Here is a 25,482-nt window from a genome sequence, read left to right on the forward strand (position 1 = left end):
ACCAAAACAGGAGGTAACATTTTTTTAAAAGCTCAAAGTAAGAAAAGTCTTTTTGAGAAAGTTGCAAAACTCAAAATTCATATAAGAAATGAATCAATTCAACTACAAAAAAATAAAAATTTCAGGGCACCTGGGTGGCTCAGTTGGTTGGGTGTCCAATTCTTGGTCTCAGCTTGGGCCTTGATCTCAGGGTCATAAGTTCAAGCCCCGCATTTAGCTCCACCATGGGCATGGTGTCTATCTATCTAGCAATTAATTAATTAATTAATTATATTAGAAAAAAACAATAAACTTAGTCAAAAGACAATCATATGGGAAAACAACATTAGCAACAAATCATAAGGCACTAATTTCCCTGCTATAAGAAGAAAACACAAATCATTTCTGAAAATCAAACCAGGGGCGCCTGGGTGGCTCAGTTGTTAAGCATCAGCCTTCCGCTCAGGTCATGATCCCAGGGTCCTGGGATCGAGCCCCACATCAGGCTCCCTGCTCAGCAGGAAGCCTGCTTCTCCCTCTCCCACTCCCCCTGCTGGCATTCCCTCTCTCTCTCTGTCCAATAAATAAATAAAATCTTAAGAAAGAAAAAGAAAAAGAAAAAGAAAAAGAAAGAAAGAAAATCAAACCAGCCACTAGAAAAATAATGGCCAGCAAATTATGTACAGATAATTCCCAGTAAAAAAAATTCAAATACATCCTATGCCCATGAAAAAATAATTCAATCTCCTTCATAGTAAAAGAATATTTTACTGTTTTACAAAGAGTAAATTACTGTTTTTTACAGAATAGCAAAGATCAAAAAGTTTGTTAATTTGCTATTTTAGAGAGGGTAGGTATGGGAAAACAGGCACTCTTACACATTTATGGGGGAGGGAATGTAAACTGGTATAATTTCTATGTAAGGCAATTTAGCAAGAGCTATCAAAATTTTAAACACATACCCTCTAACCTAGCAATTTCACTTTTAGAAAAGTATTATAACGTTATATTTCCACATAAACCACATGACAGAAATGTGAAGTCATTCACTGCAGCCACAGTAAAATACAGGTAGCAATCTAAGTGTCCATCAGTAGGCAACTGGATAAATAAATTATGATATATCCATACAATGAGATACAATTCAGCCATTAAAAAGAATGAGGCAGCTCAATAATTAACAAAAACCAAAATCCAGATCTATTTTTTTCAAAAAGCAAATGTATAACAGTGTTAATATTTTTGTTGTAGTGGGAGAGAAGACAAATATTTATAATCTTTTATATGCTTAGAAAATTTCTGGAAGGACACAAGTATTCTCCTCTAGGAAAGAGATTAGAGGATGACTAATTTTTCACTGGGTACACACTTTTGTATCTTTGAAGTTTGTATCACATAGGAGGTATTACTTAAAATAATTTTAAAAATAATTAAATTAAAACGTTTCATAATAAGTGAAGGAGAGAGGTTGGTAGTGTAACATTATGGTTAAAAACAGGGTTGTGGGCTCAGTCAGCTTAGGTTCAAATCCTCCTGCCGTACTTAACCATCTAAATGATCCTGAGTGACCTTAACCTCAGTAAATGTAAGTTTCTTCTGTCTGAAATGATCATAATGGTACCAAACCTACAAGGTTACTATAAAAGAGTTAAGATAATGCACATAAAGGTCTTAGCACAAACCATTACTGGCACATGGTAATTACTAAAGATTTATGTTTCCTTGTCAGATTTTTCTTGTTTGCTTTTAGTTTTCTCTCTTATTTTGTTTTTGTTCCAGGGAAACTTGAACTCTTTCTGCTTAAAATGAAGAGGTGGTAGAGAAAGAAAAGGAGAAAGATGACTAAAGCAAAGTCCTGAGAAGTTAGAGTTTGGAATCAGATAGGAAAAGGGATACTTTTATCACTCAAATGGGAGGAAAAGTGGAAAAAGAGAAGGACATATTCTAAATTTCTAGATTAGGAGCAAGAAATAAAAGTATTCCCACCAAAAGGAAGATAAGAGTCAGTCATCTATTAAGAAAGAACAAAATGATAAATCATGAGAAAACAGAAGTATAACAGCTGTTAAAGATTTAACAACATAACCTGACCAAATCTTAGAAAATTTGTTTCACATCAAGAATTCCAGGGATGTGTAACTCCACCAGTTGGTTTCACTAAACAACTGTGTAACTCCTCTTACAGGGCCTTATAGCCCAAATATGACACAGAGACTAGAGATGGTTAGAGTAATATAGTGAGAATCCTATGGAGTAGGTGTTATGGAAGGGAAATGAAAGTCTCCAGAAGAAAAATATGATGGAATAAAATTAAGAGTATGCTGAAAGGGTTCACAGCAGTATTATTTATACTAGCCAAAAAGTGGAAATAACTCAAATGTCCATCAAGTGATGAAGGGATAAACAAAATGTGGTATATCCATACAAAGGCATATTACTCAGCCATAAAAAGGAAATGTTACAACATGTGCAGACGAACCTTAACGACATCATGCTAAGTGAAAGAAGCCAATCACAAAAGGCCAAATTATGATTCTGTTTATATGAAATATTCAAAATAGGCAAATCCATAAAGACAGAAAGTAGATTAGTGGTTGCCAGACAATGTAGGGAGAGAAGAATTGGGAGATGCTAACAGATACAGGAAGTGTTCTGGGGTTAGTGGTGAGGGCTGCACAATACCGTAAATATGCTGGAAACACTGAACTGTACACTTTAAAATGATTAATTTTATGTTAGGTGAATTTTATCTCCAAAAAGTACGCCCTCCAAAATGCTCTGAAAGGGGAGTTTAAAGGGGGTCTAAAATATCAGAAGTTTATAGACTGAAAGACTAGAGGGCTAGCTAAGCTTGAAGAACAGAAGCAGGAGTGAAATGAGAACTGGAAAGACCAGAGTCTCGGGTAAGAAAGTGAGAGACCAGCATTCCCGATTTCCAAGAGGAGAACTCTGAATGGTAAGGCATAGCCGTCACAGGAGTTGGGGAGCTAATGGGACCGTCATATAGCTGAGCCACACATACACTACAGCTATGCAGGAGGAAGGACTGACTTGGTGACAGAAACTTGGCCAGCTAGCAAAATCCTTAGTAGATGACACTGATAATAGGGATAACTGAATAATATAAGCTTAAAAAGAGGGAAGATTCCTACCTAAGAGTAAATGCCAAGTTAGTCAAAATTATCAAACTAGTAGCCCCAATTCACTCAAAAGTTCTTTTTACTAAGTGATATGTATGTCATAGGCGCTTTTTCATGATGAGAATATAAACAACTTATCCGCTGACTGCCCTTGAGTAACAACCTCTCTAAGTCTCCTTTTTCTCACGGGCAAACTGGATATAATACCGACTTTGCAACATTGTTGTGACAGTTGCAGATAATGTAAGTAAAACTTAGCACTTGATACATAGTAAGTGCACATCAACTGAGGGGTTTTTTTCCTTCAAAGACTGTCTTAAAGGAGCTAATAATTTGTTGAAGAGACACCATCGTTAGCATTTATTTAGAACTTAACATGTGCTAAGAATTATGCTAAGCACTAACATATATTAAAACACCTTATTCTCATAATAACCCTACAGGATAGATACTCTAATTATACCCTTTTTGGAGATGAAGAAACTGAAGCACAGGAAGGTTGAGGAACTTGTCCGACACCATATAGCTTAGTTAGTGGTAGAGCCAGATTCAAATGCGGACAGCCTTACTCCAGGCTTTGTGTTCTTAACTATTAGCGCATGCTACAATCCAAAGACTACAATATTTATTATAATAATTTAAATGGAAGTGTGTATAAGAAAGAACGCAATACAAGAAAAAGAACCTAAGTTTGGTAGTACCCGAGCGGTGATTTAAAGAGTATCTGCTTAACAGAGAGGGAACAAGCGTTCCAGTGAGGAGATGCAACATACAGAAATTACATCTGGATGGCCACTGTGACGCTCTACGGTGCTTGTCAATTGCAGGACACCTGGCAGAATGGATAGATCACTGGACCCAGCAGAACAAGGCCACTCAGGAAGCATTATTCTCCACAAGGAGCGTAACTATTGGTAACATAATATAAGCAAAATAAATAAAAACTAAGTCACCAAGCTAGTTTAACCTGTTGGTGGCATGATTTACTATGATATTACAGGTAGAACTTGCCTTGCACAAAGTTATGAAATCACTAAATTGATCTTGGTCAACCCCTCCCCTCCACTAGTCCTTCAGTGCCACCACCTTCAATAACTACCATCTCTTCCTCCTCTCTGGTTCTCCCCTCTGTGCTAACTCCTCAAAATTCTACAGTGAAATGACAGATACTAACTTAAGAATTTGGGAGAGGTAAATTTTATAAGAAATCAAGACCTTAAACTAGAGAAGCATAAAAGTAACTACAGACTTATTATTCAGGTGGAAGATAATATTTTTTAAAATGTCAAAATTTCCATGATGTCCTTATTAGCCTTTTAGGTAAAGGGCTTTAGAGATCTTAGTACTGATTGCCAATATTTTAATAACTTGTCTTAAACTTGAATCTTTTGATTTTAAGATTCTACCAGTCTCCCAACTCCAACCAAATTTGACACAACGGGGGGTGGGGGGGGGCTGCTCATAAAAGTAAAATCAGTAACAAAAATGCTGTTAGTGGATTCTATCGGTTTAGATACTTCAAATTTGAGGACCCCCCCCACCACGAACACACAAAATGTTTCATATGATTTACATGCAGTTCTACCCAAAAAGAATAGATATCTTGATTAGACTACTCTATGATTCTTTAAAAAACCTTGTCTTTCAGGGGCACCTGGGTGGTTAAGTCGGTTAAGCTTCTGCCTTCGGCTCAGGTCATAATCCCAGGGTCCTGGGATCAAGCCCCACATTGGACTCCCTGCTCAGTGGGGAGTCTGTTTCTCCCTCTGTCCCCTGCTCATGCTCTATCTCTCACTCTCTCTCTCTCTCAAATAAATACATAAACTCTAAAAAAAAAAAAAAAAAAAAAGACTTGTCTTTCTACATACTCTCTCATAAATCTACCAGAAAATCAAGACTACATTTCTGTTGCCTACCTTAAGGTTTAAAAACTTTGTTTCAAAGTGTTTAAAATAAATGTAATACCTCTGGGTAAAATAATAATAACAACAATAATAATCCTGTATGTGTAATTTTAAAGAAAAAATATTTGAAAATATTGCTGAAAATATCCTTACCAAAAATTATAACACTAATTTTAAAAAACACTTGCCAAGAAACTTCTTAGCGTTCCTCAAAAAACTTCCAAGTGGCAAAGTGCTCCCCCAGTACAGATCCAGAAGTACAGTGGTACACAAAAAGAACACTGAACTAAGAATAAAAATGTGAGTCCTGACCCTGGTTCTGCCTCTTCTACCTCTGACTTAAAGCAAGTCCCCTTCACTTTCTGGGCTTTGGTATCCTCATCTATAAAATGGGAATAACAGCACTTGTCTTAACTACCTCACAGAATTATTGTAAAAATCAAAGAATGTACTATATATCAAAGTGTTTTGAAAACTACAGAGTACAACACAAAAATAACTTATTACTAAATATTTTCTAAAATTTTGGTTTTACATACATAATTAATACTTCTACTTTATATAGTCTCTATACCATTTACATTATTTACATACATATATTTCATGATTTCAAAACATTTGAAAACCTTTAGCTTAATTATTTTATATCCTTGCTATTCAAAGTGTGGTCCATGGAACAACAGCACTGGTGTCACCTAGAATCTGATTAGAAACACAGAATCTCAGATTCCCCAGACTTCCTGAATCAGGATCTGTATTTTTACTAGATCCCCAGGCGATTCCTATGCACAATACAGTTTGAGAAGCACTGCTTTATGTAGCAATACCATTTATAATAATCATTAAATAAGTAGGGAGTTATTTTCAGAAAAGGTATTCCAAGTATGTCTATCTGATTTATCTCCATAAATTTTAAGAAAAATATTTCACTAAACAGTTACTGGTTACTTGAAACCAGAAGCCATGTCTTACTCATTCTCATATTTCTTCCTGCTTTACAGCAGTATTTCTTAGGTAGAGAAAAAAAATATGATCAATAATTAATATAGAAGATAGAAATCAATGTACATTTACCCTCAAATAGAATATGACTACTTAATATATTAATTATTAAATATATACTAAGCATTTCTGGCATTAGCTTTAAAAAATGGAATCAGTATTTTAAATTTTATTTATATTTAGTGTGTCCACACCCACATTTATAAACAAGAATGGTCAGGTTATGTATGAAAAATACTAAGCATCAAAAATATACATGCAATCTTTTTGATGAAGTTCCAACAATATAAAGGATATCTAGTTAGCTCTGAAGTCAGATGCTGTTTCAATTCTTGCTCTGGCACTTAGATTTTCAACAAGCTATTTTATGTGTGTAGCCTCAATTTCCTCACGTGTAAAATTGGGATAATAACAACATTTACCTCATAGAGAGAAAAAAAAAAGTAACATGAACCACCTAGTATTAAAGGCCCAAATCACTGTTAATGAAAAATAAGAATTAATGTTTTAAAAAACTTTTAAAGTAAAATTCACCTTATCGAGTTTTAATTCCAATTCTGCCACATCTCCTTCTACTTCTTCCAAAGCAGCCCTAGAAAAATCATATATAAAATAAGTTATCATGTGTTTATTTTTTTTTAAATGCCCCCCACCTCCCACTAGTCAGTCCCCCTCCATATCCACCCTCCGGCCTCTTCCCTACCCCCTAAGTTATCAGATGTGTTTAAATGTTACTTTACTCTTGGAAAATAACTCTAAATGAAAAAAGATATGAATGCTTAAAAATTACACTTCACATTAAGTAATAATTACCTTAGGATGAAGTACTGATTCAAAGCATTCATGTTATTCAAATTAATAACATTAATAAGAAGTATTTAGCATTTTTTTAATGAGGAAAAATTTTTAAAGTTGAGCCTTAACAAAGACTTGGATTTCTATTCAATGAAACACATCTAACCAAATAACACAGCCTCCTTGGCAACCAAAAAGGAAAGGGTTTTACTTTTACAAATCGTTCAGAAAAATGTCAGCCTTGTTTAATGAACCATTTTGTTTCCCATGTATTTTTAAGAAATCACTAGATACTCTAAATTGTCAGGAGAATTATAAAATTAGTAATACTGATTAGTACTTGATATCACTATAGGCAACATTTCAAAATTGAAAATTTGGAACAAAAAAGCAGCAACTAAAACTTTTTAAGGATAAGATTTTACACTTAAGAGTTAAGACATAAAAAACACAATTTATCTACTTTAAATCATCTACCCCACTTTCAGATACCTACTTGATAAACTAGCAACTTCCCAGTAGTTATTTTATGGATTAACCAAATTTGTTTCAAATGGACAACAGTGGAGGACTAACCACCCAAAAAGTTATTTTGAAACCTGAGTAAGAAATTCCCAATTAGATAACAGAACTAAGAAAAAGATAGCTAAAATATAAGCTCTATTCCTAGAACTACCCACTTAACCTCTATGTAATAATGTCCAAATAATCATTTTTATCAGCTTGTAATTCTACTTCTCTATCTAGTAACAATTACTGAAAAAAGTTTTTAATCTCTAAAATAAGAAAATTATATAACTGTAAGTTATTCAGCAAAGGGATGCCTATTCCATAAAACAAGATCTCTAGCATACAGTTCAAAGTTCAAGAAAACAAGAGGTGCTATACTTCCGAAGCATAGAAACAGAAATGCTTCTCCCTTAACTAAAAGTATCATTTTCTTCAGGGGGGGTTTTCAAATTACATTTGTTCCCTTAGCCTAGAAAACATTTTCCCTTCACATTAATCTTAACTCCTTTTCACCTGCGTATTACTTATCATTTAAAACTTAATTCATAAAAGAAAACAAACGTATCTGCATAAGGAATATTCACTCTTTGTAACAGGTTGAAAACCTACATGTCCAGGAACAGGAAATAATGTAAATAAATGAAGGTACATTCATCCCAGTATTTGAGGCAACAAGATTTTAAAAGTGACTGATCTGTATCTACTGGGATAGAAACATACATGTGATAGACTATTACATGTGGGAAAAAAGCAAGTTACAAAATTATATATAGCGGTAACCCGATTTTGTGGAGAAAAAAAAATCTGTTGGTAAAGGCACGGGGAAAAATCTGGAAGCATATTTACCAATCTATTACCTATAACTTTGAAAAATAAGGATTGGAGAACAGAAAGTGTAAATAAGGATTTACACTGTGTAAACAGTGTAGTTACACTTCTCGCTTGGTTAGTATTTGCAAGAACTACAAATTTTTAAATAATTTGAAAGCCAATAAAGGGGGAAAAGGAAGAAGTTCAGACATCATCTTCCCAGGAGGTAGGGTCCTCTGGGAACCTCTTCTTCTACCCACTCCAGCTTAATTACACATCCATCCTGTGCCCCCACAACAGCTCATGCATGCCTCTATTACTGTCCACTTCTCTCACTTATCTGAGCTCCCACAGCATACAGACACTCAAAATGATTGTTGGGTCAAGAAAGAAACTCCATGATTATTTACTCTGCTAGAAACATTCTTCATTTACTTGTAACATTTAACCTAGCTTTACTCGATCTTCAATTTCTTTCAAGCACGTTGGTTGAAATGACCAGCTTAAGATCTGATTTAATCATTGATTTCTACTAAACATACAATTTGATAGAAACTTTGTGTATATTCCTCAATCTTACTTCATTGTGTCATTCTACTAACTTACTTTTGTAAAACAACATTTTTATAAAGATTTTATTTTTTTAAGTAATCTCTACACCCAAAGTGGGGCTCAAACTCACAACCCTGATGGGGCGCCTGGGTGGCACAGCGGTTAAGCGTCTGCCTTCGGCTCAGGGCGTGATCCCGGCATTATGGGATCGAGCCCCACATGAGGCTCCTCTGCTAAGAGCCTGCTTCTTCCTCTCCCACTCCCCCTGCTTGTGTTCCCTCTCTCGCTGGCTGTCTCTATCTCTGTTGAATAAATAAATAAAATCTTTAAAAAAAAAACCAAAAAACAAAAAAACTCACAACCCTGAGATCAAGAGCCACATGCTCCGCCAACTGAGCCAGGCAGGTGTCCCGTAAAACATTTTAAAGAGGGGTATAGACACAAAAGGAAAAATGTGTTTTACCTGCATTTAAAAGTAAAGCCCTCTGTAATCATATATTCAAAGAATCTGAAACTTGATCTTAGAAGTTCTTCAATTCAACATTTCATCTTTTCTAAAAAAAAAAAATTCTCTGTTGTCAGCTGAGTGTGAAAACTCACAGTAATAGCATAATACACACACACACACAAAACTTGTAGTAATAGCTAAGTAGCTAATGTGTAAGGCAAACTAGTTAACTAAACATTCCTTAGTATTAAAAAAAAAGTATATGGAAAGATCATGATCTCAGTTCAAATTCTCCACCACCACTCACTTTAGTATTTTATCTAAGTTTCTTCAACTGTAAAATGAGTAAAGAAATGCCTACCTAAACAAGCTGTAAAGGTTAAATGAGGGGCTGTCTGTATCACTGACCACAGTATATACCACGCTACAAAGAATATAATCAATGAGGTCTCTTTCTCTCCTTTCTCTTTCTCCCTACATTCTGAGGTGAGTTTTGCCTCCCTATTACTTCTATTCAGTAATGCAAGAGAACCTCCCGGAACATGTTTAATAGGTGAATAAGTGAAATGAAACAATCTACACAACAGTCTTTCAAATATTGGAAGAAAGATACTACTCCTTTTCAACTCTCCCAAGTATCTATTGAGTATATATAACTTTTATAAATATGCAAGGTGTTAAAGAGGCCAATATTATAGGCCCTACCCCCCCATAGCTTAAAACTTACTAAAAATCATTAAATTTTTTTGAATTATTAAAATTTAAAAGTTACATACATGTTAATAATGTCAGAAAACATATGATTAAGTAGCAAAACAAACAAAACATAAAATAATGTTAAAACAAAGGGGAAAAAACAGAAAATAGTCAGCAAATTCTCACAGGCTTATTTTGAACAGAGTTCAGCAAACTACAGTCTGTCAGGCAAGTCTGGACCATAACCTGTTTTTATACAGTCCATGAGCTAAAAATGGTTTTTACATGTTTTAATGGTTGGGAAAAACTAAAAGAAGAAAAATATTTAATGACACAAGAAAATTACATTACATTCAAATTCAGCATCCATAAATAAAGTTCTATGGAAACACAGCCAACTTCATTCATTTAAATATTGTCTATGGCAGCTTCCATGCAATAATGGCATGAAAGAGTTGAATAGTTTAGGAAGAGAGACCATATGGCCCACAAAGCCTAAAATATTTTTTATTATCTGGCATTTTACAGGAAAGGTTTACTGACTCCTTGTTACGAATATTCAATACAAAAATATGAATGAAAATCCTTTCTCAAATATAAAATACATACAAGGAAATAATTTTTAGAACTTAGCTCTGGTTGGCTGTACTGTCTAAGAAGCTGAATAAGCCGTTAACTCAGAAAAATGACACTTTACTTTTAATAACATCTTAATTCTTTTATCTATTCATGCACCACAGTTTTTTATGATCAACTCAGAACAGTTAACTAGAAACATAAAAATAGAATAGAAAAAATTCTAGCAGCAAGTACTAACACTGAGACTTTTTTTTTTTTCTTTTAAGTAGGCTCCATATCCAACACAGAGTTGAAGTGGGGCTGGAACTCATGACTATGAGATCAAGACCTAAGCCAAGATCAAGACTTGGACATTCAACTGACTAAGCCACCCAAGCGCCCCAACACTGAAACATTTCTAATCATATGGTGATCACTTTCAGCTGTGAATTAAATCAAGCTCTATGAGAAGCATAAAAATAGAATGCTCCCTACCCAGATAATTACATACCCCTGATGTAAAAATAATCTTTTTTAAACTACTGTTTTGTTTTGTTTTTAAAGTCAGAGTTGGTTTTTTTTTTTTTTTTAAGATTTTATTTATTTGAGAGAGAGTGAGCGAGAGAGAGAGCACAAGCAGAGGGGGGGGCAGAGAGAGAGGGAGAAGCAGACTCCCCATTGAGCAGGGAGCCCGATGTGGGACTTGATCCCAGGACCCTAGAATCATAACCTGAACTGAAGGCAAATGCTTAACCAACTGAGCCACCCAGGCACCCCTAAACCACTGTTTTTATACATGATCCATAAAAATAACTAAATAGTATGAATAATATGAGCACTATATTTTCTTTATAAAACCAAAGTATTTGGGGGCGCCTGGGTGGCACAGCGGTTAAGCGCCTGCCTTCGGCTCAGGGCGTGATCCCGGCGTTATGGGATCGAGCCCCACATCAGGCTCTTCCGCTATGAGCCTGCTTCTTCCTCTCCCGCTCCCCCTGCTTGTGTTCCCTCTCTCGCTGGCTGTCTCTATCTCTGTCAAATAAATAAATAAAATCTTTAAAATAAAAAAAAAATAAAAAAATAAAAAAATAAAACCAAAGTATTTGAAAAAGGAAGTGTGATGAAGAATTGTAGCCATCCATTTGAGATCCTTAAAAAAAAAATAAGCTAACTTCCACTCAAACCTTGGCAATTTCCTTAAAATGAAATTAATAGTAAGACTAGGTCACATGACAATACAATCTAAAATGTAAGAACAGGATATTCTAGATCACTAATAAGCACATAGATATTAAAGATTAAGAATTTAAACAACTAAAAGATGGATTTGAGGGGCGCCTGGGTGGCACAGCGGTTAAGCGTCCACCTTCCGCTCAGGGCGTGATCCCGGCGTTATGGGATCGAGCCCCACATCAGGCTCCTCCGCTAGGAGCCTGCTTCTTCCTCTCCCACTCCCCCTGCTTGTGTTCCCTCTCTCGCTGGCTGTCTCTATCTCTGTCGAATAAATAAATAAAATCTTTAAAAAAAATAAAATAAAATAAAAGATGGATTTGAGGCTCTAAGTCATAACTACCTTCTAAAGAATAAAGATAAACATAATGTACAGATTTTGAAACTAATATCTATATTCCTTGTTTTATATAAAAGATATATTCTTAAAGGTTACATATAAAGTAATTAACCATTTAGATACTGGGAGGAGTTGCCTATATGTCCACCATGGCGCCTACCATCTCCAGGCAACTTCCTCTTTCAGATCAACAGCTTTAACCACTGCGGGCAATACTTGGCTATTCTGTGCAAAGCAAGGACAATGGCTGCATCAGGGATAGCCCACTGACCGAAGGGCAGTCCTGTAACTCAATAAATGACAAAACTAGGTAACCAAAACTCCTGGAGGTGGGTATAAGATGAGATGGCTCCCTCTGCATTTTTTACCAGAAAATACAAAGAGTACATACCCTGGGAACCTGCTTTTTAAAAATAAATCTCTCGGGCTGGGATGCTGGGTGGCTCAGTCAGTTAAGCATCTGCCTTTGGCTCAGGTCCTAATCCCAGGGTCCTGGGATCAAGTCCCACATCAGGCTCCTTGCTCGGCAGGGAGCCTGCTTCTCCCTCTTCCTCTGCCCCTCTCCCTGCTTCTGTGTGCTCTCTCTCTCTGACAAATAAATAAATAAAATCTTCTAAAATAAATCTCTCGGTGTACCTGGGTGGCTCAGTCAGTTAAGCATCTGCCTTCAGCTCAGGTCATGATCCCAGGGTCTTGGGATGGAGCCCCATGTCCGACTCCCTGCTCAGTGGGGAGTCTGCTTCTCCCCCTCCCTCTGCCCCTCTCCCTGCTTGTGCTCGGTCTCTCTCTCTCAGATAAATAGAATCTTTCAAAAAAAATTTTAATAAATCTCTCATTAAATCATTTTGTAATGTGACTGGCCACCATTACTTTGTTAGTAAGTTCTGGGACCTTTAGAATTGGGTCTCTGTGACATCTTTATGCTAAGAGGCAATGGAATGGAATTTTTTAAACTGCCAGTGTTTGAATACAATATTTTACATCTTACACTAGCTATGTAACATCAAACAAGTCCTTTATATTTCAATTTCATTTACAAAACAGAGATAATGACATTCCCTCCCATAGAGCTATATGACAAATTACAAAATACATATAAAAATTTTAGCACAGTGACTGACACTAAGTAATAAATGCCAGCTATAATAATCTATAATGTTAAAGAAAATATATGATCTCTTTTCATTTTCATTTTAGGGGAAAAAAGGGAAGGAAGCAGTAATAAGATTAAGTTATCACATGCCTCAAACATGAATTTGAAATGGTTTGAAAAAGGAGCAAAAAAGTTAAAACAGGCCTATGATCAACAAATAAAACAGCAAGTCCAAATTCTAAGCACTTCAATACTCTTGCCCTTTTACAAACATTTTATGTCGAATACACTTTTCCTAACTTCTCATTACTTCAGTCTGGACCACAGTGCTACACAATATGATAGGATATTATTTGCAAATTCACTTCGTTTTCCAAGGTCATCAAGGTCAGTTCTGTCTGACTCTCTAAGAACAAACAGAGCCAACTCTGCAATCAATACAAAGAAGTATTAAGGCTCTGAATGTATGTTTATTACATAACAATGTTAAGCCACCTTTTTCAAAAGACTGAGCCTTTATTTTTGAGAAGTCTCAATGAAATTAAAAGGTCTTTCTTACTAAAATATTATGTTAGAAATGTTGTAACTGCTCCTATTTGCTCAGATTGGTCTTCTAAGCAACACTGGCAAAATCCATGAGAAACTCTCTCCTGTGATGGGTAAGAGAATTGAAAAAAAAAAAAATAGAAATAGAAACCAAAAGTTCAGTTTAACTCTCTACCAACTAACATGAGTTCCTGAGAACATAATTTAATATCTCCAGAAATCAGTTTTCTCATCCATAAAAAGTAAGGAATGGACTGAATCATCTTTAATATCAACGCCAGACCTTAAAAATCAATTATCCTGGAATAAGCATTCAAAGGAAAATTAGAACCTGGATTTGATTATCCTCTCCCAAGCAAGAGTTCCTCCAGGTCCTCATTTGTGCTTTCAACAGAGTTAGAGAAAAAAGAAAATCTTATAAGCCATGAAAAACCCTTACCAAAATTTATATTGTTAAGTTTCATTCATCCTTTTCAAAAGCCTCCTCTGTGTACTCCTTAAAAGATAATAAATATCGGGGAAAATAGTGGGGTTTTTTTGTAAAATTTCTCATTCAGCTTAACATTTTAGGGAAAAAAAGATTTTATCTTTTGTCCACACATGTACCTTTCTCAAAACTTTTTTAAGTGGGCTCCACACCCAGCATGGAGCCCAATACAGGGCTTGAACTCACAACCCCAAGATCAAGACTTGAGCTGAGATCAAGAGTCAGACGCTTAAGCAACTGAGCCACCCAGGTGCCCACACACATGTATCTCTCTGAGTAAGCTCCATTATATTTCTTTTTTTAAGACTGTGAACATTATCCTGCCATTTTCCTGCAAAAAAAGAAAAAAAAATTTTCTGCCAATACACAGCATCCAAAATAAAACCATTCAAGCCCAGTGTAATTGAAAAAGCACCTAAACTATAGCCCAAGGCGGAGATCCAAGTAGCATGGTTCCAGCGAATGAAGAGCACACACTCAAGTTATACCTCAGGTGTCAATAACCCTATGAGTCCAAGCTCATTGTAAAAAAATGGTAACACTCTTAAAATATTATCGAGGTCATCATCCTGTGTAGAGAAGTGTGGATGGGAGAAGGGGGGACATACAGAAGCATCTGTTCCTAGGGCCCCAGATTCTCTTCCTTGACAGGGTATCGTGAATCTATATATAAAGTTATTTTCTTTTATCACGTGCAGTAGCAAATATTCACTATTTACAGGAAATTAGTGTAAGGAAATACTAGTAATGTTTTATTTTGATCAGATAGGAAATTATGTTTTTTCCTCAGAAAAAATCAGTACCATGTTAGAAAGCTATGTTTCGACTTCACCCTCCTCCTTCAACAGCCTGAATTTCTTGTCCAGGCAGTGAGCATATTCAAGCAGGTGAAATGCCACTATAACTGCAGTAGGTACTGAGCCATAAAAGAAGGTGGTGCAAGAAGGGATGACCCAGGGGCGCGTGGGTGGCGCAGTCCTTTAAGCGTCTGCCTTCGGCTCAGGGCGTGATCCCAGAGTCCTGGGATCGAGCCCCACATCAGGCTTCTCTGCTGGGAGCCTGCTTCTTCCTCTCCCACTCCCCCTGCTTGTGCTCCCTTTCTCGCTGGCTGTCTCTCTCTGTCAAATAAATAAATAAAATCTTTAAAAAAAAAAAAAAAAAAAGAAGAGATGGCCCACCTATTGTGTTGGGATCAGTAAGTCAACAGAGATGGGTGACTGGTTAACAGTCCCTTCCAGTTTTCACGGAAGGTGTAAAGCTAAAAATGAAGATACTAGTCATCTAAAGAGGAGTAAGGTCACTTTAATAAGAAAAAAGAGGATTAAGGAAAAAAACTACAAACTTAGAGACTACTACATAATGTTGCCTTCAACCAGGCCCAGAAAAATAAAAGCTGAAGAAAAAGGTATTTCTATCTTGAAACCACAATAAACTTAGGAAGATACACCTCAAAAAAAAATGTTTATGTTGACTTTCTACAAAGTCTGTCCATTCCCAAGAATTTATCACTGCAGTGGGTTTTGACATGATAGGAAAATAAAATAGTTACCATCACTGTTTAAAGCATTAAAATGTTTAACCAACGCAGTTAAACTGCAATGTTTATCAAATCAGTGTTATGTCATGGTCAATGTCTTTAGGGTGAGGAGAGCACTGTAAACTTCATGGTTCATAACAGAGGGAGAGTAGATATCTATGAGGAAAGAACACCGTGACTGATAATACTGTCAGCATGACCAAGTATTTCAAATAAGATGGAACAATCAGCAGACTCACAATGGAAGAAAGGAGCAAGATGGCAGGGACATCTAGCACCAAGCCCAGACAAAATTGTTAAAAATTATAATAAGAGACCATATTCCCCCTTTCATGTCTGTTCACCTTTATCCTTTTCAGGAACTGGAAATGGTGCTTAAACCACAGGATATCCTGCAAATGAGAGCAGGTAAAGAACTGCACATTGGGTCTTTCAGGGTTCTGTCTATGACGTATCTCAGGCTGCTAAACAAATCCCATCTATAACTTTTCCAGGCTTCTCCATTAACAAAAGAATCCGTTTTAGTACATAAAGAAAATAATTTTGCCATATATTTTCACTGTGTTTTACAATCCGCATGGGGCACCTGCACGTAAGATATAGTAATTGTTATATTAGTTCATAGTAATATGAACTAATAAAGAGAAAAACCATTAACAGGAAATGAGCTACAACCCCAAAATCACAGAATCTTAAATTGGAAGAAACCTTAGCAAACTGCTTAATGTCAGAACTGTTTAATGAAAGTAGAGTGGCTGTGTTTAGAAAAGCATTTCACACAGTATTTCATCTCCATTAAAACCCTGCAATTTTACAAGATCTATAAACAGGATGCAGAAGAATACGAATTTAAGAGCCTAATAAACAGGCTCAGGGTCTTAAAGACACTGTTTACATAGTAACTTTGTGACACTGAAGTGCCTTCTTCTCAGTGGAATGAGCGCCTTCCTAGCACCACTTGCACAAAGCAGCCCACGCTCACATCAAATAGAACACGTGGCACTCAGTACTATAACTCGACTTTTGGTCTTGGTGCCTGAAGTGAGAGACATGAGCGGAGACTATGGTCCGTTTAGCTATCTATCCCTAGTTTATTTAGTTACCAAGTAAACATTTATTTACTGGATGGATAGATGCAGCATTAAGAAAAATTACATAATCTGGGGCCCAAGACCACTCATGATGGTTATACCTGCATCTCAGTGCACATGTATTTATATGTAACTTGCCAGTTCTCTCTTGCTCCAGGTTTTACTTACTCTAATCTGCCTCTACAGCCTCATATAGATGTTAGTATAAAAGACTTTAAAGAAAATAAAAGAAAAAAGAATACAAAAATAAATGTCAAAACTAGATTTACAATGAAAGAAGGAAAAAGCCAGTACTTTCCACATACAAGGATGAGCCTATATACCTTTACCTAGCCATTATTATAATACCTATCATTTCTTTTTAAGTTAAGAGTAACAGGAAATTCTTGTAATACAACATTCTAGAGAGAATATACACTAATATAGGATTTGGATTTCTAAAAAAGGTTTTGAAAGAAACCTCAAAGGATCCAAGGAGGAATTCACTGTAACACCACTACAAAATTATACTACCGTGATTCCATAACTACATTCAACTTATAAATCAAACAGAATCCTTGGACATTCAAAGAGAAGAATCAAAATAGTTACACTGAAGTGGGGGAAAAATTTTTTTAAACGACTTAAAAAAAACACTACTAGAAAAATTCAGACAAATGAAGAAATGAGATTTCCCTTCCTCTTCTCTAACAACAAACAGGAGCAAACATCTATTGCTTGGGTTACGCAGATGAAATAAAGAACCTTGCCCTCCTAGACCTTACATTGGAGGAGGAAGACAGTCAATAAACAACAAACATAACAAATAAGTCATTTAGATAGGACTCTAAAAGGTGATAAGTGCTATCTTAAAAAAAAAAAAAAGGTTAAAACATCAGGGGGTACAGTGCAGGGGGCAAGGACGGCTACAATGTTACACAGGGTGGTCAAGAGAGTCCTCACAGAGAAAGTGACATGTGAGCAAAGCCTGAAGAAGTAAACCATGCAGAAAAAGATGTCATGGACAGAAAAAACCACCAATGCAATGGGTTACCCTATCGTGTTAAAGGAATAGCAAGGAGGTCAGGATGAATGAAACAGAACAAGCAAAGGAGAGAGATGCAGGAGAGGAAATGAGAGAAGTAATGGAGAGCCCCATCACCATTAACAGTCTGTGGCACAGTAGGCCAATGATAAAGATTCTAAGCGAAATGGGGAACCACCAAAGGGTCTAAAGCAGGGAAGAGACATAATACGACTTATTTTTATAAGAATCACTCTGGCTGCTGTATGCAGAAGATTGTAGGGAAACGAAAAAGAAAGCAAAGAGACCAGGTAGGAAGCTACCGATCATCCAAGTAAGCGATGAAGGTGGCTTAAACTAAACACCAGTCACTGGTTAAAAAATGCTCATCTGTATATATTTTGAAGGTAGAGCCAAGAGGATTTCCTCATGAACTGGATGTGGGGTGTGAGCACATGCACAGGTACACCAGCGAGCACACAGGTGTGAAATTAAGGATGGATCACAAGTTTTTATCTGAAACAGTCAAAAAGATAGAGTTGCAACCAACTGAGATGGAGGAGACTATGGGCAGAACAGGTCTGGGGAGAAAAGAACTGTAGTTCCGGTTTGGACTTGATCTGAAACATTTATCAGATATACAAGTGTGACATCAAATAGGTGGATAAATACAAGTCTAGAATTTAGGAGTCTGAGCTGGGGATGTAAGTTTAGGAATCAGGAACATAGAGTATGTACAGCTGTGAGACTGGATATTATTGAAAAACAAAGTAAAGATAAAATAATTTAAGGACTGAGGTCTAGGGCACTCCAGTGTTAAAGGTCAGTCAAAACAAGGAGAAATAGAAAAAGAAACAGAAGGAGCAACTAAGGAGATAGGAGGAAAACCAAGAGTACGGTACAGAAGGGAAGTGAAAAAGATGTAACAAGGAGGAAGAAGTGATCAACTATGTCAAAAGCTACTGACAGATCAAGTAAGGGCTGAGAATAAACATCAATTTTAAGTCAAGTCAAAATGGTTAGGAAAACGATTTTTAAATGTTGAAAAACACTTCTGGCCTGATACTTTGCTGAACCAAGAGTGTGCTCCTATGGAAAGATTAATTTAATATTTTAAAATAGAAGTTTGGAAAATTTTCTAGGAATATAAGGTACATGAAACTAAAATGAAGAAAAAAAAATCCCAAACAGAAACTGAAAATGCATTTTAACAATCAACAAGGATGACAAGTAGGTAGGTTCCCCTCTTTCCCTTTTCATTCTCAATCCCTCCTTGGAAGATAAAGGTAATTAATTAGATGAAAAAGAAATCTTCACATTCTTTCTCAGGAAGTCGAGGACAAAAGTTCTACCACTCATACTACTGAACACAATCTGACTCCTTAAATACAAGGGCTGCTAATCTAGCTCTAACTCCTCACAAGACAATACACAGAGCAAACTCCATGCTTGTCTTTCTATAAGATTAGAAGTGATTTCATTCTAACTCTAGGACTCATTTCGTATAGCTACGGCTTTATTATTCTTTGCTGATAAATTCTCAAAATTAAAAACAACACATATACACAAGACCAGTCACTTCAAATTAATTTCATTACCTCTTTAGGGATGGGTTATAATTCTGTACCACAAATTCGCCATCTTGTTTTTCAGCAGTAAACAAAACTGGAAGTCTGGGTTACCTTCATGTGAATAACTTAGCTATGGTAACCTTAATACAATCGTATTACCTATATTGCTAAAAAATCAAGAATCTTTATACTTCAAATTTTATTTTCTATCAGCAAGTCATCCTCACATTTAACCATCCTTACACTCTAAAGGAGATTGTGCAACTTATGTAAAAGATTGTGTAACTTCAGTAACGTGTATATTTAAGCTGAGCATTTATTCACATTCCATAGTTCATTAAGAGATCTAGAATCCATGAATTTACAATGGCTAAGAAAGGACTACAGATACAATGGATGACCATTAAACTCCTGTAGACTATAGCATCTTAGCTGCACATTCTTGGTGATACCTAATGTTACCAACTAAATAACAGGAAAATATTCAAAGACATCAGATGACTTAACTGAGAGAACTAAATAAACCAGTATGTATAATGATGATGTATTTACCTACAGAGAACTGCTAATGTGCTACTTTCAAAGAGGTATAAACAGACACCCTACAAGTTCAAAATATTTTGTGTTTAACGCAATTCAAGGGGAAAGAAACACAAACTACTACTTAAACTTTACAGACTTAAGAACTGGCTTAAATCTTATTTGTCCTATGTGATGACATGTAGAATATCTAAATCTGGGTCTAACAACCATCTTATAAAACGATTTCTACTAGAGTCTCAAAATATCTGCTGACAAGTCTATTTTGGGTGTAATGCCATAGGAATGGAAATACATGTGTATATGACACACACTAAAATCGAGACTATATGAAGATGCCAATAAGAAAGTCTCCTGGATCAATGGCACCACATGTATCCCTGACCAAATAATGAGCATATCAAAATACAAACTCCTAGATCCCTATCCCACTCACTCTGACATATTTTAATCTTCGCTAAGCTCCCAGGTAAATCTAGGATGCAGTCAGCCACAGGGAACGTCACTATCCTCAAGGTCAAAAATGAAAATACACTGCAACACAAAAACTTTTTCTTATAAAACACATAGCATTTTAAATAAGAAGAAATCATATATATGTTAGGGAGTTGGAAACAGAAATCATCTAGTTTTCGAATTCTAGTGACTACCTTAAACTATTCTGTGTCCAATATTGCTGTAGGGAAATAAAAAGCATGTTTCTTAAGGAGCAGCCCAACACTAAATAGATGTATTTACTGTATGAATATCGAGTTGTGTCATATTCTGATGAGGCTGTATTATTTAAAACTACAGGAATAAAACCGCATATCTGAAGGGTAAAGTCATTCCCAGTGGCAAGTGTGAAGGCAGTACCTATCATCTGGACAAGACCAGTAACAATACCACAGTGTCCACTGAAAAACAGAGCGCCGCTGCCTGGGGGGATCAGTCGGTTAAGCATCAACTCTTGATTTCTGCTCAGACCATGATCTCGGGGGTCCTGAGCCTGAGCCCCCTGTTAGGCTCCCCGCTGGGCATGGAGACTGCTTAAGAGTCTTTATCTTCCACTCCCCTGCCCCTCCCCTCCCCCAAAAAGAAAAGCAAACACATAAGGTGGGAATGGGGAGTTATTGTTAACTGGTACAGAGTTTCACTTTTGCAAGATGAAAAGAGTTCTGGAGATGGATAGTCCTAATAGGTATACAATGTAAGTGTACTTTAATACCACTAAACTATGCAGTCAAAAATAGTTAAGACAGTACATTTTAGGGGTGCCTGGGTGGCACAGTCCTTAAGCATCTGCCTTCAGCTCAGGGCGTGATCCCAGCGTTCTGGGATCCAGCCCCACATCAGGCTTCTCCGCTAGGAGCCTGCTTCTTCCTCTCCCACTCCCCCTGCTTGTGCTCCCACTCTCGCTGGCTGTCTCTCTGTCAAAATAAGTAAATAGAATCTTTAAAAAAAAAAAAAAAGACTATATTTTATGTTATACATACTTTCACCATCATAAAAAATGGAAAGTAAATTAAAAGTACTAATATCTACACATCAAAAGACACCATCCGTATTTTATTTAGCTATTTCCTTGATAATCTCTAATCTTTACTCTTCTGCCTATGACAGGCATATTCCTAGTACCAACCAATTTCATAGAAATTTTTAGGTCAAACTGCTGAGGGATTTACAGATAATTAACATAATAATTATGCTGCATTAAAACTCACACTGGATGTCAAAATTTTTTTTAAAGCTAGGTCTTGATGGTAAAGGATTACACCTTATACTACATAAACCTGCTGGTCAACTACTTAAGAATCTATGCTTAACTTAAAAATAAAAATCAGCATAATGTTACATTAAGTAACATAGCATAACTTTCTTCTTAGAATATAAAATTTGAAATTCTGAACAGTTAGTAATGTGCAGAGATTTAAGCCCTTTTCATCTGTATGAAGTTTTCATAAAATTAATCTTGGCAAGAACAACAAATTAAGACCATAATAATTGTCTGAAATCAGCAGTAATTGTAAAATCAATCTTGGCAATAATAACAAAAATAAGACTGTAACAACTGCTTTTGAAACCAGATTTTTTTTAATGTTCCTATTTACAGAAACAAGTTTGAATTTTATATAATTTTCATGTCACAAAATATTATTTTCTTAATTCCAGGATACTTAACATACAATGTTATATTAGTTTCAGGTGTACAATATAGTGATTCAGCAATTCTATATACTACTCAGTGCTCATCAAGATAAGTGTTTAATTCCCTTCACCTATTTTACCCATCCCCACACCCACCTCCCCTTTGATAACCATCAGTTTGTTCTCTATAGTTGAGAGACTGTTTTTTGTTTTGTATCTTCCCCCCCCCTTTGTTTGTTTTTCTTGTTTCTTAAATTCCACATATGAGTAAAATCATATGGTATTTGTCTTTTTGTGACTGGCTTATTTCACTTAGCATTATACCCCTTAGAGCCATCCATGATGTTGCAAATGGCAAGATTTCATTCTTTTTTATGGCTGAATAATATTCCATTGTATAAATAAATACCTCATCTTTCTTATCCATTCATGTAGCAATAGACACTTGAGCTGCTTCCATAATTTGGCTATTGTAAATAATGCTGCAATAAACATAAGGGTGCATATATCTTTTCAAATTAGTGTTTTTATATTTTTTGGGTAAACACCCACTAGCAGCAGATGTATTTTTAATTTTTGAGGAAACTCCATGCTGTTTCCCAGAGTGACTGCACCTGTTTGCATCCCCACCAACATAAGGGTTCCTTTCTCTCCCACATCCTCACCAACACTTGTTTCTTGTGCTTTTGATTTTAGCCATTCTGACAGGTGTCAGGTGATATCTCATTGTGGTTTCGATTTGCATTTCCCTGATGATGCGTGATGTTGAGCATCTTTTCATGTGTCAGTTGGCCACTGGATGCATTCTTTGGAGAAATGTCCGTTCATGTCTTCTGTCCATTTTTAATTGGATTATTTGGGTTTTTTGATGTTGAATTGTATAGGTTCTTTATATATTTGGGATACTAACCCTTTATTGGATATGTCATTTGCAAATATCTTCTCCCATTCTGTAGGTTCTCTTTTAGTTTCGTTGGTTGTTTCCTTTGCTGTGCAGAAGCTTTTTACGTTGATGTAGTCCCAATAGTTTATTTTTGCTTGAGTTCCCCTTGCTTCAGGAGACATATCTAGAAAAATGCTGCTATGGCCAATATCAGAGAAATTACTGCCTGTGCTCTCCTCTAGGATTTTTATGGTTTCAGGTGTCACATTTAGGTCCTTAACCCACTCTGAGTTTATTTTTGTGTGTGGTGTAAGAAAGTGGTCCAGTTTCATTCTTTTGCATGTAGCTGTCCAGCTTCCCAGCACCCTTTGTTGAGGAGACCGTCTTTTTCCCATTGCATCTTCTTGCCTCCTTTGTCAAAGATTAACTGACCATATACTTGTGGGTTTACTTCTGGGCTGTCTGTTCTGTTCCACTGAAATCAGCAATAATTTTTTTAAAAAAACAGCTTATATACTAAGATATAAGTAATGTTTTTTATTCATTCAATAAATATTTAACATTTATTGGATGCCAGACACTGTACAAGAGACTTAGGATATTGTAGTAAACAAAATAAATAAGTCTCTACTCTCATGGAATCTACATGGGGTTAAGACAATTAATAAACTGATATAAAATATGTATACATGTTGTATTAGGTGGTATAAGCACTTTTATTATAAGTAGGATATAAGGATACAAAGTGATGAAAGGGGGTTCAAATATCAATATTTAAGAAAAAATATTTATCACTGAACTATACTGAGGAATGCAAAGAAATTGCTTCAACAATATAAATCATGAAGAAAATAACTGAATAAATGTGATTTGTTGTATTTCAGGGGGGGAAGTTTCATATATATATGTATATATATGTATGAATATGTATGTACATATATTTAAATATAGACCTTAAAGCACTTAAGATTTGTTCTTATAACTATTTTTGGTTGGAAGTGTTTGTTTAAAATTTTATTGATTCTGTCTTATTTTATTTGGTGGGATAGACCACAATCTTGATATCTTATGTTAGACCCTAACCAGTTAATTAGAAAATTACAGTCCAAAGGGGCGCCTGGGTGGCACAGCGGTTAAGCGCCTGCCTTCGGCTCAGGGCGTGATCCCGGCGTTATGGGATCGAGCCCCACATCAGGCTCCTCAGCTATGAGCCTGCTTCTTCCTCTCCCGCTCCCCCTGCTTGTGTTCCCTCTCTCGCTGGCTGTCTCTATCTCTGTCAAATAAATAAATAAAATCTTTAAAAAAAAAAAAAAGAAAATTACAGTCCACAAACAAAAATGCCTGACATTTATTTAAAAGTAAATGTTGCTTGGGGCACCTGTGGCTCAGTTGGTTAAGCATTGGACTCTTGCTTTCCGCTCAGATCATCATCTCATCAAATCCAGCCCCAAGTTGGGCTCTACACTCAGCGGGAAGTCTGCTTGAAGATTCTCTCCCCCTGCCCTTTCTGCTGCTCGCACATGCACACGCTCTCTCTCTCTCTCAAATAAATAAATAAAATGTAAAAATAAATAAGTAAAATAAAAAACTAAATGTTGCTTAAGAGAATGAAAAGACAAGCCACAGACTGGGAAGAAATATTGGCAAAACACATATCTGATAAAGGGCTGTTATCAAAATATACAAAGAACTCCTAAAACTCAACAATAAGGAGCACCTGGGTGGCTCAGTCGGTTAAGTGCTGGAGTCTTGATTTCAACTGGGGTCATGATCTCAGGGGCGTGGGATCAAGCCCCACATAGGGCTCTAAGCTCAGTGCGGAGTCTGCTTGTCCCTCTCTCCCTCTGTTCCTCCCCCATTCACTCTCTTAAATAAATAAATAAATAAATAAATAAATAAATAAATAAAATCTTCAAGGAAAAAACCCTCAACAATGAAAAAGCAAAATATCCAATTAAAAAATGGACCTAAAATCTGAATGCCTCACTAAAGTAGATATACAGATGGCAAAAAGCATATGAAAAGATGCTCCACACCACATCATTAATGAATATCATCAGATCATTATGGGTTGCAAATTAAAACAATGAGACACCACTATATACCTATTAGAATGCACAAAATCCAAAATACTAACAAGTGCTGGTGAGAATGTGGAGCAACAAGAACTCTCATTCATTGCCAGTAGGAATGCGAAATGGCCACTCTGGAAAACAGTTTGGGGGTTTCTTACCAAACTAAACATACTCGTAACATACAATCCAGCAATTGTGCTCTTTGGTATTTACCCAAATGAGTTGAAAACTTACGTCTACACAAATATTTATACAGAGATGTTACAGTAGCTTTATTCTTTTTTTTTTTTTTTAAGATTTTATTTATTTATTGGACAGAGAGAGACATGGCCAGCGGGAGAGGGAACACAAGCAGGGGGAGTGGGAGAGGAAGAAGCAGGCTTCCCGGAGCAGGGAGCCTGATGCGGGGCTCGATCCCAGGACCCTGGGATCACGCCCTGGGCCGAAGGCAGATGCTTAATGACTAAGCCACCCAGGCACCCCTACAGTAGCTTTATTTTTAATTGCCAAAACTTAGAAGGCATTCAAGATGCCCTTCAGTAGGTGAATGGATTGACTGATTGAT

General features: G+C 36.2%; 1 protein-coding gene across 4 annotated transcripts in view; it reads right to left on the bottom strand.

The window, feature by feature from the left end:
* Window positions 1-25,482, bottom strand: part of ACAP2 (ArfGAP with coiled-coil, ankyrin repeat and PH domains 2) — a 140,104-nt gene that overhangs the window by 83,271 nt on the left and 31,351 nt on the right. For 2 of the 4 annotated variants that reach the window (XM_057306536.1, XM_057306535.1), the window contains exons 1-2: window positions 9,156-9,241; window positions 6,560-6,617 (exon numbers count right to left, since the gene is read on the bottom strand). In XM_057306536.1, coding sequence (XP_057162519.1) covers window positions 6,560-6,617; window positions 9,156-9,187 — 90 coding nt within the window. In that variant the 5' untranslated portion in view covers window positions 9,188-9,241. Of the gene's footprint in view, window positions 1-6,559; window positions 6,618-9,155; window positions 9,242-25,482 lie in introns of those variants that run through there. The other 2 variants (XM_026496160.4, XM_026496151.4) reach the window with 1 other exon arrangement.

This window comes from Ursus arctos, unplaced genomic scaffold (assembly GCF_023065955.2).
Source record: "Ursus arctos isolate Adak ecotype North America unplaced genomic scaffold, UrsArc2.0 scaffold_4, whole genome shotgun sequence".
In the NCBI taxonomy this organism is placed as follows: Eukaryota; Metazoa; Chordata; class Mammalia; order Carnivora; family Ursidae; genus Ursus; species Ursus arctos.